Source organism: Malaya genurostris, chromosome 3 (assembly GCF_030247185.1).
Source record: "Malaya genurostris strain Urasoe2022 chromosome 3, Malgen_1.1, whole genome shotgun sequence".
In the NCBI taxonomy this organism is placed as follows: domain Eukaryota; kingdom Metazoa; phylum Arthropoda; class Insecta; order Diptera; family Culicidae; genus Malaya; species Malaya genurostris.
The window spans coordinates 126,106,805-126,120,942 of NC_080572.1; the positions used below are offsets into that span (position 1 = coordinate 126,106,805).

Genomic DNA, 14,138 nt, shown 5'->3' on the forward strand with positions numbered 1-14,138 from the left:
TTAGAATTTACTCATACTGTCATGTCTGTTAGTCTGTGATTGCATATCAGTCCCATCGATCGAATCGTACAAGTCGAACGGAATAAAGAATGCAAAATTCGAACTCGAACGAAAGTGTAGATTCGTTCGTATCACAAATCCGTCGGATTGCAGAATCGGGGTGGTTGTAAGATAATGCTTCGTTATATTTTGGGTAAGTATGATTACTCATTTTCAACTTTGGGTAAGTATGATTATGGCAAAATTGGGTAACTTTGAACTCTATTTTGGGTAGCCATAAACAAGCGTGCGTGCAATTTTGACAATCTCAGTTTGTTTCGTCATCTTCGATCGACCGTTCATTCTCAAAACATATTCGAACTTTTTCGTTCGGGAATTAACTTCCCTGTGTGATAAAATCAGATTAATACCAATTTTAAACTAAGTTTGAACACATCAGGTGAGTTCTTCTTTCAATAAAAATGGTTTAACTATTTCTTTTATAAAACTAAAATAATACGCTACGATATGTTTAATTTTACCTTACGTAATTTTTGGTGCTTTGACAACTAAATCTATTGTTTTATTATAGAACAAACATGTCTGGTTTGTTTCGAGTTGGTGTCCGGTTTGTGAACCGCCCAGCAACAGTGAAGTTAATTCTTCAACCAGAAGCATGCTCCCCGATACTGATACCCTCCTGTAGCATCTCTGGTAAGACACTGCGCGGTTCCAATTTGAGCAGACCGAAGCCTTTCCCATACCTCGAAAAGAAATACACGGCATTCCAAGCCTGTAAAGATGTTCTGTTTAAAACGACTACTAACCGATTCGACGAGAATACAAAGGTAAAGTTCATCGATAATTTCGGTGCATCATTTGATTTGATATTTGCACATTTATTTTGCTGCAGGTTGTAGTTGTTGAAGGACCAATTGCAGCGGGAAAGTCTGCATTTGCCAAGGAGCTTGCCATTGAACTAGAGATGAAGTATTTTCCGGAGGCAACTATGGACGGCTGTTACAAAAATTCATATGGGTATGATATGCGTCAATTAGATCCTCGATTACCGCTCAATATGCGAAGTTTCGATGCTAACAACTTTCTGCAAGATCCCACTAATCGCAATGTAGCGAGTTTTCAGCTTCGCATGTTGGTTCAACGCTATTCACAGTATATCGATGCACTAGCCCATCTTTTTTCCACTGGTGAAGGAGTTGTGTTGGATCGATGCGTGTATTCTGATTTTGTCTTTGTCGAAGCCATGTTCAAAAATGGGTTTATTTCCAAAGGTGCTCGTTCTGTTTATTATGATTTGGTCAAAAACACTTTTTCGGAGCTCATGAAACCTCATTTGGTTATCTATCTGGATGTCCCTGTGCAGAATGTGAAAGATCGTATCAAAAAGCGATCTCATCCAGCTGAAGTCAACTCGAAAGCATTAACCGACAAATATCTAACAGACATGGAACAAATTTATAAACAGCAATATTTGAAGGATATCAGTACCCATGCTGAACTATTAGTTTATGATTGGTCGAACTACGGTGAAACAGAAGTCGTTGTTGAGGACATTGAACGAATCGATTTTGATCGTTTTGACAAAGATGATACTCACATGCGTGATTGGCGTTTCGAGAATGAAGAAGATTGGACCGAAGCACGTGCTCGTTATATGGACAAGTTTGACCTAATGAACTACTTTAACGTACCACGCTACGATGTACCCGAGTTGATTGTGTCACCAGAAGATTACAAAGAATGGTACGAAGTTTGGTATGATGCTCCTGGCATGAAGTTCAGCAAGGGATACAACGCTGAGTGCGGCGACCAAGGTATTCTCACTAAGACGAAAATAGAGAAACGTTTCTAGTGTTGTAATTAAATGAGAATATATTGAAATATCTTTCGTTCACATTCACTTCTCAAAACGTAGTACAGTATGTTTCCTTTCTCCACTTGATTTCCACCGTGTAGTGACACCGGTAATAAGGGCCTCTATAAATTACTAAACCGCTGAAACGTTTTCATCTGGATTCATTGAATAAGACAGTAATGGAAAATTGACGAAAATCACCAGTCGTTCCACAATAATCAAACGAGAAAGTAAACAAAAAGAAACTTTCATTTCATCACACACCCAATTGCATTTTTACACACGCTTTTCTGTACGACTTTAATGAGACTTTTTCGTATGGTTCTTCAAAAAATACCGCCCTTATTCTGAATAACGACGTATTGATTTTTCGATTGTATATGGTTCGATCGAATCCTAGCACCTTTGATTTTGCTAGCATTATTAAGAATACAAATGAAATACAATCGTAAAATTGATACGACATTATTCAGAAAAAGGGCGTACATGAATTGTACTTAAGCATACCAATCAAAAATAAAACTTAGAAAAATCGGAACTATAAATTTTTGCACGGCTTCTTGGAATAACAATTTGTTGCATCAATTTTCGTATTCCCCGTGTAAAAAAGATCCAATATTAATCAAAATTTTTGTGCCAGTCTTTGAATGATCACTGCCACTGAAAGATCGCTATATGTGACCGTCTAATACGACCGAAAAGACAGCGCTATTGCTAACAAAAATATTCAAGTGGAGTAAGAGTTACACCTGATTTTCGGTACATATTTGCAAACCCCAGATGTGTCAAACCCGTTTATTTACAAATGATTTTATAATGTAAGCAAACATTGACATTGTTTTAGATTAATTCAAATATTAACCCGACTCTCGAGATGCCTTTCGTTCGTAATACCGTTGCAAAGCTGAATCAAAAACAGCTCCAACTGTTCGTTTTTTCCAAATATCAATTTTGAGTTTCCTTTCCTTCAATTCTGTTTTCGTTTCGTTGCAAACTTCAGATTTAATACCGGCAGATTCATTCGGAATATTGGACTGATCTACCTCTACTCCATTTGAAGGTTGCTTGGTTTCATTGTGGTCTTTTTTCGTCGGTGTCATTTCAGCGCTTTCGGTCTCCTTTTCGTTGACTTTTTCATTATGATTATCGTCGTCGCTGTCCTCATTCTCGCTACTGTTGCTGTGAGAATCAATACTGAAATCTGAATCAGCGTCCAAATTAGACTGTAAATGAACTTTTTTTGATAAATCATTTTTTTCGTCGTCAAGATTTCCTTCCTCATCTGAATGCCGCTTGCGATATCGCCTTGAATGGCAAGTACCAACCTGTTTATCTTTAATAAAATTTTGTTCAGTATTCTCATCTGATATTTGAGGTTGATCCTTTGTTTCCTCAACATTACCAGTATCACATTGGTTCTTCTCATCATCGTTAACTTCTTTTTTTGAACCAGTTTCACCAATTTTCTGTGAATAAATATGTCGGTAAAATCCCCCCAAATCACTTTGTTTTGTAACGTCCGCAATGCTCTCTAGATACTCTTCGCGTTTCTCCTCTTCATCTGCTTTTTTCATCTCCTCCAGCTTTGTCCGATAGGCAGAAGTAACAAATGATTCCTTATCTTTGTACATTTCGCCTTCCGCCTCGCGCTCTTTCTGTACCTGGCGTTCGATACGTCTCTCAAGATCCTTTTTACGTTTCTCAGCAGTTTCGAGCAATTTGTTAATATATTTCGGCTTTCGATCCTCTTTTGATTTATCGGTTTTTGCTTCTTTTCGTTTATTATCCATTTCGTCGTACAACTCATCATACTGATATATCGTTGGATCTTCGGCAAGTGCTCTCTCTTGGACGACTCTGATTTGGCGTTTTTGACTTTCACCGAGTTCTGCATTTATCGTCCGTTTTTGGTCTTGAGAATCCGAATCAGATTCACTGTCGAACACAGCAAGCTTTTTCGCTATCTTCCCCTTGTTAATCTTTGGATCAATTAATCCATACCTGCGTAAAGTGTTGTATTATTGAAACTGCAAAAATATAAAACAATCATGCATACTGTTTCGACATCGCTCCTGTAGCAGAATTTGTAGAATTTGTTAACTTCAAATGAACTTTCAGAAAATTTTACCGCAGTTTTGATATAAACATAGGTACACGGAACTGCAAAACAATCCGACTTTGAGTACTTTCTACTTAACTGCGCGCGGGGTTCTGTTCAGTAACCCAATTTTAGGTAAAGTGGTTCTATGTACACTGAGAAAAGAACCATAGTAACCGCAAACTGTTTTTCATTGTCATTTCTACTATACGCTAAAATAGTAGCAAAGAGCATGATATATGACTATTCACCATCTGTATTGTATAAATTACTAGACAACAAAGACTACGACTTGACTAAACTATTTGTATTAATGACTTTTCTGGCATGGTCATACTGACAATGGTAGTCATCTCAAATATAAGAACAAATAGTTAAACTCACAATTTCTAGTAAGGTGAAATTGCTCTTGAGCCATGATATATGAGAAGCGAAATAGTTATTGCTACCATGTGAATATGTTCACAGTATAATAATGTTACCATAAATAGATACATGGTTTGATAGACGATTATGAAGTTTGAAAACACTATTCATGTAGTCCATATCAACAGAATATATGTAGTAATCACATTATCGTGTATTTTTTGTTTTTTAACCGACTATGTATTTCATTTGTGCTGACTATACAAATTGTCAATAAACGAATGTTCTATGTTATTGTCACATAAAGTTACAATATAACAGAAAATTTCGTACGTGGGTAACACATCAGTGATTGATATGAAAAAAATATTTTATATGATGACTTTGTGTAATTTGGTAGGTCTTGCAGGTGAGTAAAGTTTGTAGCCTTAATAGTTTCCGTCATTGAAATTCAATTTTTCAACCATTTTTCCGGCAACGGCTACGTTTTCCAGTGAAATCAACGTCTCGTATACGATTTATTATTCATTATCGGTCGCTGTAGAAATAACATCCAACATATCGCAGGTGGGTAACGAGGTTTACATCTGGACTTGGCTATTAATTTCTTTCATGCTGCTCATTCCTGCTTCAGGAAAAAAATCACCGGACATCAGAGCCTTTGATCAACTGCTGCTACCAAACAATGCTCCTCAGTGTCCACGTTGCTATTCAACATTTCACTAGGCATGTCATCATTTAATATGATGTGAAAATAAAATAAAATTCCATGAAACTATTTTGTTGTTCTTGTTCTAGAATTCAAATTCATAAAACTTTTTAACATTAGCTCATGTTCTGCTGATCTTCAGCATTGTTGAATCAACCACTGCCTTTAGTTTCGAAATAACTAGAAGTGAAATGTTAAAAATACCATGGCTCTGGTTATAGCGAAAACTACAATGTAAATAAAGATTCGATCATGGTTAGCCTAACCATCTCAATCGTATTAGTTATTCATACAATATACTGTTCAATATTACTATTCTAGAGCCGATACCATTTATAGTAAACATGAACTTGACTATTGTTGAAATCATCTGATTTAATAGTCGGCTGAAAACCACTATACTCGCATGGTCAGGTTGGCCCTCTATATAGTAACTGTTACCATAATATTTTTCTGAGTGTAGTTTCAAAAAGCGACTCTTGCCCGTGACAATATTATCGTCAATCCAAAGTATTGTCCATATCGTCAATCCAATTGGCTTGGTAACTTGAGTCCACTTTTTTCGAAAACAACCAATTATTTGGAGCTATAAATATTGCAACTCGATATTGAAACACTGGAATAAGATTCAAAATGGTCCAATAAGTAGGAAAAAAAACGAAAATAAGCATCTTTAACGGAATTGCGCTTCAGTGTAATTACGTAGCTTCGCTCATATAAACTTAAACCGGCGACACGACCAGCCACTTCTAACAAAAATTAGAACTAAAAACGACCATCAACGATTTACCACCATTTATCGTGAATTGCGCGACCCCTTACTAATGATAAAAAAAATATCTTCTAGAGTCACACTGTTCTTGTTGCTAAGAACTAGTTTCCAAAGAATCATCAATATAAATAAACATTTAATTGAGTAAATAGAAACTATTCTGCATTTGAAATGGTCACGAAAAAAATGTTTGTGCATCCTTAGATGAATATCTCTTTTTTCTTTCCTTTCGGATCTATAAAAATAAAATGGCCTCGAATGCAGAATTCATTATCCCGAATCATGTCAAACCAGAAATGAAATGGATCCCTTAAATTTCTTTTCATTGCGAATAACTCTGCTCCGCTTGGGAATCGATTTATCAGTGAATAATGTTTAGCGTTTTCGGCCAAGTATCGACTCACGGAATAAAATCTACTAATACCGTTTTTGTTGATTGATCAGAGCAGCCTGATAGCAGACCCAGAATCGCCCAAACAACTTTTGATGTGTTTGTTTTAGCAAACTGGGGTCGCTTTAGATCGGACTTCAATCGCGTAGTTTCGCTCTGTACATTTTCTCGGGTCGCAGCACGCATCCATACGAGTTTGTTTATTTTTCTTTTTTTCATTTTTTTCATGACCACCATTCCATTTGTTTGAACCTTTAATTTCGATTACGAAAATTGATGACATAATCTCATTTAGCATCAATATCTAAATATAGTTAAGTATTGAAGAAATCAAAGGTTTATTTTTATGCACCAGTTGGAAATGAAAAAAATCTTGTCAAGATACAATAAAATGTATTGTAACCCATAGATCTAATTATGAATCCATTGTTTATGCTGTAAAATCAATGGTTTATTTTTTGACGGGATGACACTCCAAATTTGTATGGAGAATTCATCATTACTACCCTTACACATTCATTAAAATTGACATTACTTTTCAGTAATGACACTTTTAATGTTTGTGTAAGGGCCGCTAAACAATAGGTAGTTTTCATTTTCCGCTCACACAGAACCAGAATCACAAACTTTCTATTACTTGCAATTTTGAGTGTATAGCAGAGATGCCAGATTTGTTTGCAGAATGTGCAATGCGTTGGAATAAGTACAAGCAAAACGAAATAACCGAGTCAATTTCAAAACACTTTTTATTACCTTTTGTAGAAATTTTCGGAATCTGTAGAATACAGCCCCCTGCTATGACGTCATGAAACTGTGGCCAGCATCATTCTGCAAAAACCAAAACAATGAAGAAGAATGGCTAACAAAAAATTGGATATTACAAACTACTTGTTTATTCAGTACTCTTTAACGCACTTCCCCGCAAATTATTGATCAGAATATCATCACTAAGATAAGAAAATTAAGATTTTACTCAATTTGAAATGCTCGAATGTTTGTTTACCATACTCTGAGCGCACTGATTGCCCACCAAATGCCCCAGATGTTGGCTACACTCAGGCAAATTGAGTAGTGAAAATCATAAGGCAAATCTTATGATGCATCAAAAATCACTAAAATCACCGTTTCAGAAGATTAATATGAAAAATATACCTCTGCAGTATACATCTCATCTATCACTGTTATAGTTTTCATACGAACAACTTATGAATTCCACAGTATATGAGAGAAGTTATGTTTGTCATTGAAATTTCGCACAATGATCCTAAAAATTTCGTATGAATTTCATAAGGCGTTTTATTGGAATTCCAATTTTCGTGACTTCATAAGGCAATCTTATGATTCGCATACAATATTCTTGTGGCTAAAAACCATACGACATCATTATGAAATTCCATATATTTTTTGCCTGAGTGTACGATAGCACTTACTGTAGCGCCCTATCCTTGCCACCGGGCTGGTAGAATATCTGTAACTCTACTCAGCATTCTGTAAAAATTTGTTGGCGAAAAAATATCTGCAGGAGATTGCAAAGATCTGCAAACTTGGCATCTCTGGTTTCTGACAGCTAATTTGCAATCAATAAATTCAGCTGTTTTTCAAAGAAGGGCGAATCTAACATTGACAGCAAATGGAGAAACACAACGGTTTAAAACACTATGGTTTTAAATCCTATTTGGAAATTATCGTATATTCTCAGATCAATTTTTGATTAGTCTCTAAAAGGCATGGAAATTTTAGGACTTTCCTTCTATATCTACTGAATTAATGAACATAAAAAGAGTTCCACCCTTCTTTGATTTGTTTACTTTTCTGCTTCTTGTGTAAATTATAAAGTTACGCCCTTGCGCATTTTTCGTGAAATTGGTTGATTTTCGCAACTAAGATAAAACTGTGGATAATTTTATCGTCTCATTCACTATTTCAGGTATTGAAAAGTTCGGAAACCATCTAAAATAAAGAAAATAAATAGTTTCACCCTTCCTTACTAACAATTGAAGTATCGCCCTATTTTTTGGCATGTTACACGGAGGGCGAAATTTACGTAAACAAATGGAATGACAGTTTCGTCCTTTATAGTTCTTTGTATTACTAAGATAGAGAGTTTTAAAGAATCCGAATTTTTAGGCAAAATTGTTACATTCTGAAGTATTTATTGGTAGGTGAGAGAAACTCGATTTGTTTACTTTTGTAAGATTCGCCCTACTTTAAAAAAATAGCTGAATTTTTCTTCTTTGGAATCGTAAACATTTCAAATGGGCCTAAAACCCACGGAAAATTCGCTTTGTTTACTTTCTCTACTGTTTATAAATCATCATTTTGCACGTTTATTTTTGAGCTATTTGTGTAGAATGACACCCAAAATAAATTTCATTTTGCACAAAGTACTAGATAGCTAACGGACATTTGTATAATAACGCAGAAATAATCAAAACTAACCCAGGCGAATCTGTCCATTTGAGATATCCACGTCGAATTGCAAAATTGCAGTTAGGCCCTTTTGTTGTGGGACTATCGAATTGTTCACAGGTAGAGTTGCCAGGTGGATCCATATGAAATCAGTGTAACCGAATTATAATATAATGAAACAGAGAATTTACGTTTTAATCATGCCCAGTTAAATAATCTGAAATTTGACTATGATTTCCAAATAGATTTCGTATCTAGTCCCTTGCGATTTTACTAGGAACTTTCAAAGTCGCAATATTTCAAAACAAAGCCATCTGGCATCTAGGCGCGTGAGTGACAAAAAATTACATAAGCAATCTGCTGAACACCGTACGTACGTCACAGCAATTGTAGAAAAGTATTGAATATTACAGTGCTTCTTCTCGCACGTACTTTTCATTACCAGTTCGAATATCGTTGTAACGATGGCGTCGCGCAGAATTGCTCAATCTAGCGTCAACTGGGCTTCCTTGGCTGAAAGAGTTCCGTCTGCCCAAAAAACTAACCTAACAGCTTTTAAGTCGACGAGCGACAAGTATCTGCGAAGGTATGAGAATATTTATTCCCAATAATTCGAAGATGGCAGACTGTTTGCGTAATCAGTGAAATGTAATAGTGTAGTATTAAATGATTATTATAAATATTTCCTATTTTCTTAGAATATATGCATAACATTTACATGTATTCTAGTGTGTTGGCCAATCCGGAAACCCCACCGAAGATTGATTGGGCATTCTACCAGAAAAATGTTCCAATTGCTGGAATGGTTGATAAGTTCCAGAAGGCATATGAAGCCTTACAGATCCCATATCCGTCTGACACCTTAACCTCACAGATAGAGGCCCAGGAAAAGCAAGTTCGCGACGAGATAGCAATATTCGTCAAAGAATCGGAGAGTCGCATCGCTGAACATCAGACGCAAATGGCACAAATCAAGTCTCTGCTTCCATTTAATCAAATGACCATGGAAGACTATCGTGATGCGTTCCCTGATGTCAGTATATTTTAATCTAACAACTACTTGAAATAACATTGGTTTTCAAATTTCAGCAAGCTTTGGATACTGTTAATCGCCCTACTTACTGGCCACATACACCTGAGGATCAAAAAGTAGATGTCCCAGACAAACCGCACCATTGAAGAAATTTTCGGATGCAAAACTAATAAGTTTGCTAATTAGAAAATCGAGTTGAAAATTTAATAAACTATGAAAGCTATCATTGAATTTGAATTGAATTACGCTGAGAAATTTGTAAATCAACTTCATCATCGTCCATGAGATCTCGCTTTCGTTTTCGATGATTAGTAACCAACTCGGTTGATTTGATGTTAACAGACTTTTCTTGTAACCAGTCAGCGAACATTTTATGACTTTTACTACCAGCTTCGTAGAGAATCCTTTCCATGTATTCAAGTTTCTTGTTGTCTGTTAAATTTTCATTGCTCACATTGTTGCACATATCCTTTATTCCTTTTACTCGTTCCTGAGCAGTATCAAACAGCATCCCAGCTAAATCATCTCCTGCTTCAAACTTACACAAATACATGCCTAGTTCATAGTAAAATTTGTTTAACTTTCCAAGCTCGACATAGTTTGCATCCGCCTTGTAGATTTCTTTGTAAGCCGTAGTAAAAATTTCAGGAACAACCAATCTGCAAATCAAGCAATACAAAATACACTGTACACTAGGAAACTATTATATCTACTGAAAGTTTGGATTTCGTTCATCTTGCTGCAATAAGTACCAAAGTGGCAATTCAAGTTGGTGGTTTGGTTCCAAGTTTTCACTTTTCTCGGATGTATCCAAAAAGCCTAAAACGGAACAGTATAGTAATTGACATCTCAAAGGTTATTTGTAGATTCTAACCTAAGCCATAGAGGTTCTGTAGAGCTCGACAGGGTATTCGTTCTTGCGTTATCATCAAATCATTAATGGAATAATAATTAGGAAAATAACTGGGTTCGTTCATTTTTGTTTAAGAGCAATATTATCAAAATATTTCACATAAGGTACACTAGAGTTCAGTTACAAATAATATTTACAATTTATTGCTGTTCCCGGCAGAGATGCCAGGTAAAAATTTCAATATTTTTCAGATATGGTTGCAAAGTCAGTGAATCCGAAAAAATGTTTGCAATCAGTAATTTCTCCATAAAGTATGATACGCTAAACTGACGTGGCGAACAAAACAAAAACGTTGCGGCCATTTCAAATCTTCAAATTTTGACGAAAGCCTGCGAAAAACTAGATTTTCAAAAGTCTGCAAGAATGTCTACAGCACAAATCTGCAAAGCTGGCTACTCTTGTTCCCGGGGATTACCAACCCTCTCGGCAGGCGGTTCTATTTTGTTAGTCGTTGAGCGCTTATTGAACGACATACTGCACGAAATATTCGTTCAGTTTGCTGGAACGGTATGTTATTGTTTTGCCTTTCTCATATAGAAAGGTTATGCAATCACTGTGAAAACCGACTTTTGAACCGAGGCCCGAAAGGCCGAGTGTCATATACCATTCGACTCAGTTCGTCGAGTACGCAAAATGTCTGTGTTTGTGTATGTGCGTATGTGAGTATGTAACGTTTTTTTGCACTAACTTTTCTCGGAGATGGCTGAACCGATTTTCACAAACTTAGATTCAAATGAAAGGTCTTGTGGTCCCATACAAAATTCCTAAATATCATTTGGATCCGACTTCCGGTTCCGGAATTATGGGGTAACATGTGAAAAAAAATTGTGAAAATAAGTGCACTAATTTTTCTCAGAGATGGTTGAACCGATTTTCACAAACTTAGATTCAAATGAAAGGTCTTGAGGTCCCATAAAAAATTCCTGAATATTATTTGGATTCGACTTCACTGAAAATGGGGAAAAAACTTGAAAATTTTTCTAAATCGACCTCAAATGTTTTCCAGTTGATAGTTTTTATCAGTAGACGGTCAAACAAACCGATTTCGGTTATTCTTTTAAGAATCGAAGAAAATTATTTTGAAGAGTATTATATATGATAGTATGATTGATATGAGAATGGCATCATTACACCACTAGGTGGATTAAAACAGGTTTTTTCTTTTGCAAAAATACCCTCTCTAGCAGGCCGTTCATTTTTGTTGGTCTTTGAGCGCTTGTTGAACGGCATATTGCACGAAATATTCGTTCAATTTGCTGGAACGGTTTGTTTTTGTTTTTTCTCTTGCAAAAATAGTGTGAAAATTAAGGGTTACCTACACATAGAAAGAAAATTTGTTGTTATTCTACGTGAAGTAGATGTATTGTGCAGGTATGTATTGTTAGTTTAAACAACCCTCTCAGCAGGCCGTTCAATTTTGTTGATTTTTGAGCGCTTGTTGAACGATATATTGCACGAAATATTCGTTCAATTTGCTGGAACGGTTTGTTGTTGTTTTTTCTCTTGCAAAAATAGCGTGAAAATTAAGTGTTACCTTTCCATAGAAAGAAAATTTGTTGTTATTCTACGTGAAGTAGAAGTATTGTGCAGGTATGTATTGTTAGTTTAAACAAATAAGTGGAAAAAACTTCAGAAATTCTGCAGTAAAACTAGTCCAACGGGGCTCCAACTCCTCATGTTAAAAATGGCTCAACAATGGACCTCTGTCTGCCGGGTTTGTTGAACGAAAAAAATGGCATTCGGTTCAACGGTCTGTTTCAAAATCGGCAAACGAAGGTCCCGTGTTGGCCTCCCGTTGAACGATTGATTGGACTTTCATTGGACCAATGATTCAACGTATTGGACCAATGAAGGACCACCGTTGAACGTTTTTTTCTAAGTGGGAAATAAGTGGGAAAAAGTTCAGAAACTCTGCAGTAAAACTAGTACAACGGGGCTCCAACTTCTCATATTAAAAATGGCTCAACAATGGACCTCTGTCTGCCGGGTTTGTTGAACGAATAAAATGGCATTCGGTTCAACGGTCTGTTTCAAAATCGGCAAACGAAGGTCCAGTGTTGGCCTCCCGTTGACCGATTGATTGGACTTTCATTGGACCAATGATCCAACGTATTGAACCAATGAAGGACCGCCGATAAACGTTTTTTTCTGAGAGGGAATATTTCAGATTTACGTACGATTCAGACGATCCGGCTCCTTCCGTCACAGACCAGCTCCGCCACCGTCACCGTCACCGTCAACATTAATTACATGCATTCTTATGGAACCATTCACACGTAACGTCATCGTCACGGAACGTCTTGACCCCGCTTACGCATGGCTGCCAGATGGCTGACTAAACGCTACCAGCTGGAAAAATATGGCTGGCAGACATTCTGGTGACCGACTGCCTCACCGCTGCCAGATATACAACTCAAACGATACAACCGTATCCACCAGGATTTTTCCACATTGAAATCTTTGACATTTTCAGCGAAGGTGAGAAGATGAAAACGCTCGGCTAACTTAGATACAAGCGACTTTGTTTTGTCAAATTGGATTTGACAACCGTCACTGAATCAATGTTGGTAGCCGTCTGGTGGCCATGGCTGCCCAGGTAGCCAAAACGCTATGCGGGACGGACGGAGCGTGTGAACGTTCCGGTAAAGAAAGTATTAAACTAATTTTGACGGAAGCTGACGTTCTGGTGTCGGTGACGGAAGAAGGCGGACCGTCTAAATCGTACATTATCTGGCAAATGAAGACACACACTAGAAAAGGTCCTTAGTTCAAATGACAGTTTCTTTTTGTTTACTCTCTCTCTTTCGATTATTATGGCCCTATCGGCAATCCCTCTCTCTAACACTTTACATAGAATAATGACTAAAACCATCAACTTTCGATTTGCACTTATGAATTTGTTGAAAAATACAGTAAAATAATAATTGAAAAAGAAAGTAAACAAAAAGAAACGGTCATTTGCATTTAGGACCTTTTATAATGTTTATCGAGAAATGCCAGATTTTTCTCGCTTCGACAGACACTCTAACTGGATAGATCTTTTTCCAGATTTTACAGATTTTACCAGGTTTTGTCCGATCTCATCAGATTTTAACGCTTTTGGCATTCAGACGATAAATGGTGAGACATTGTTTTGCTCACTAAAAATGAAGCCCAGTCAAACCCTCTTAGAAAAAAAGTTCAACGGTGGTCCTTCTTTGGTCCAATACCCAGTAAGATCACCCGTATTGCGAATCGTGCGGGCCAATTGCGATTGCGTTTCGACTAAGTTTGACATTTACACTGTACAGTTAGAGCAACGACACGACCAGGCACTCCGAAGAAAAATCGGAATAAAAAGTGTCTATGAGTGATTTTCCGTTAGTTACCACAAATATAGCGACCCCTTGATAATGATAAAATTAATCTTTTTAGGTAACACTGTTCTGGTTGCTATGCGCTATTTGTCAATGAGCCGCAATTATAGAAATAAACAAACACTGGTAAAGTATCCCGATCCATTGTCAGTAGCCCCGAAAATGCAAGAAAAAAAGGATTAAGTTCGGTATAAAGCGATCTATTCTCTTGTGTGCAGTCATGTATTTCCAAATCT

The 14,138-nt window shown here is 36.6% G+C and overlaps 4 protein-coding genes across 4 annotated transcripts; 2 read left to right on the forward strand and 2 right to left on the reverse strand.

Moving 5' to 3' along the window:
- The first annotated feature begins 297 nt into the window (after positions 1 to 297).
- Positions 298 to 1,894, forward strand: LOC131436905 (NADH dehydrogenase [ubiquinone] 1 alpha subcomplex subunit 10, mitochondrial). The gene is made up of 3 exons (XM_058605882.1): positions 298 to 439; positions 572 to 827; positions 893 to 1,894. Exons 2-3 carry the CDS (start codon positions 579 to 581, stop codon positions 1,850 to 1,852), a joined length of 1,209 nt encoding a protein of 402 aa, XP_058461865.1. The 5' UTR covers positions 298 to 439; positions 572 to 578; the 3' UTR covers positions 1,853 to 1,894.
- A 740-nt stretch (positions 1,895 to 2,634) lies between these two features.
- Positions 2,635 to 4,045, reverse strand: LOC131436906 (nuclear speckle splicing regulatory protein 1). Its single transcript, XM_058605883.1, has 2 exons — positions 3,912 to 4,045; positions 2,635 to 3,856 (listed from the first exon to the last, which is right to left on the reverse strand). Exons 1-2 carry the CDS (start codon positions 3,920 to 3,922, stop codon positions 2,713 to 2,715), a joined length of 1,155 nt encoding a protein of 384 aa, XP_058461866.1. The 5' UTR covers positions 3,923 to 4,045; the 3' UTR covers positions 2,635 to 2,712.
- Positions 4,046 to 8,947: 4,902 nt separating this feature from the next.
- Positions 8,948 to 9,859, forward strand: LOC131436908 (ATP synthase subunit d, mitochondrial). The gene is made up of 3 exons (XM_058605886.1): positions 8,948 to 9,186; positions 9,330 to 9,633; positions 9,690 to 9,859. Exons 1-3 carry the CDS (start codon positions 9,065 to 9,067, stop codon positions 9,777 to 9,779), a joined length of 516 nt encoding a protein of 171 aa, XP_058461869.1. The 5' UTR covers positions 8,948 to 9,064; the 3' UTR covers positions 9,780 to 9,859.
- On the reverse strand, positions 9,816 to 10,741 carry LOC131436907 (DNA replication complex GINS protein PSF3). The gene is made up of 3 exons (XM_058605884.1): positions 10,508 to 10,741; positions 10,347 to 10,452; positions 9,816 to 10,292 (listed from the first exon to the last, which is right to left on the reverse strand). Exons 1-3 carry the CDS (start codon positions 10,608 to 10,610, stop codon positions 9,857 to 9,859), a joined length of 645 nt encoding a protein of 214 aa, XP_058461867.1. The 5' UTR covers positions 10,611 to 10,741; the 3' UTR covers positions 9,816 to 9,856.
- Between the last annotated feature and the right edge of the window lie 3,397 nt (positions 10,742 to 14,138).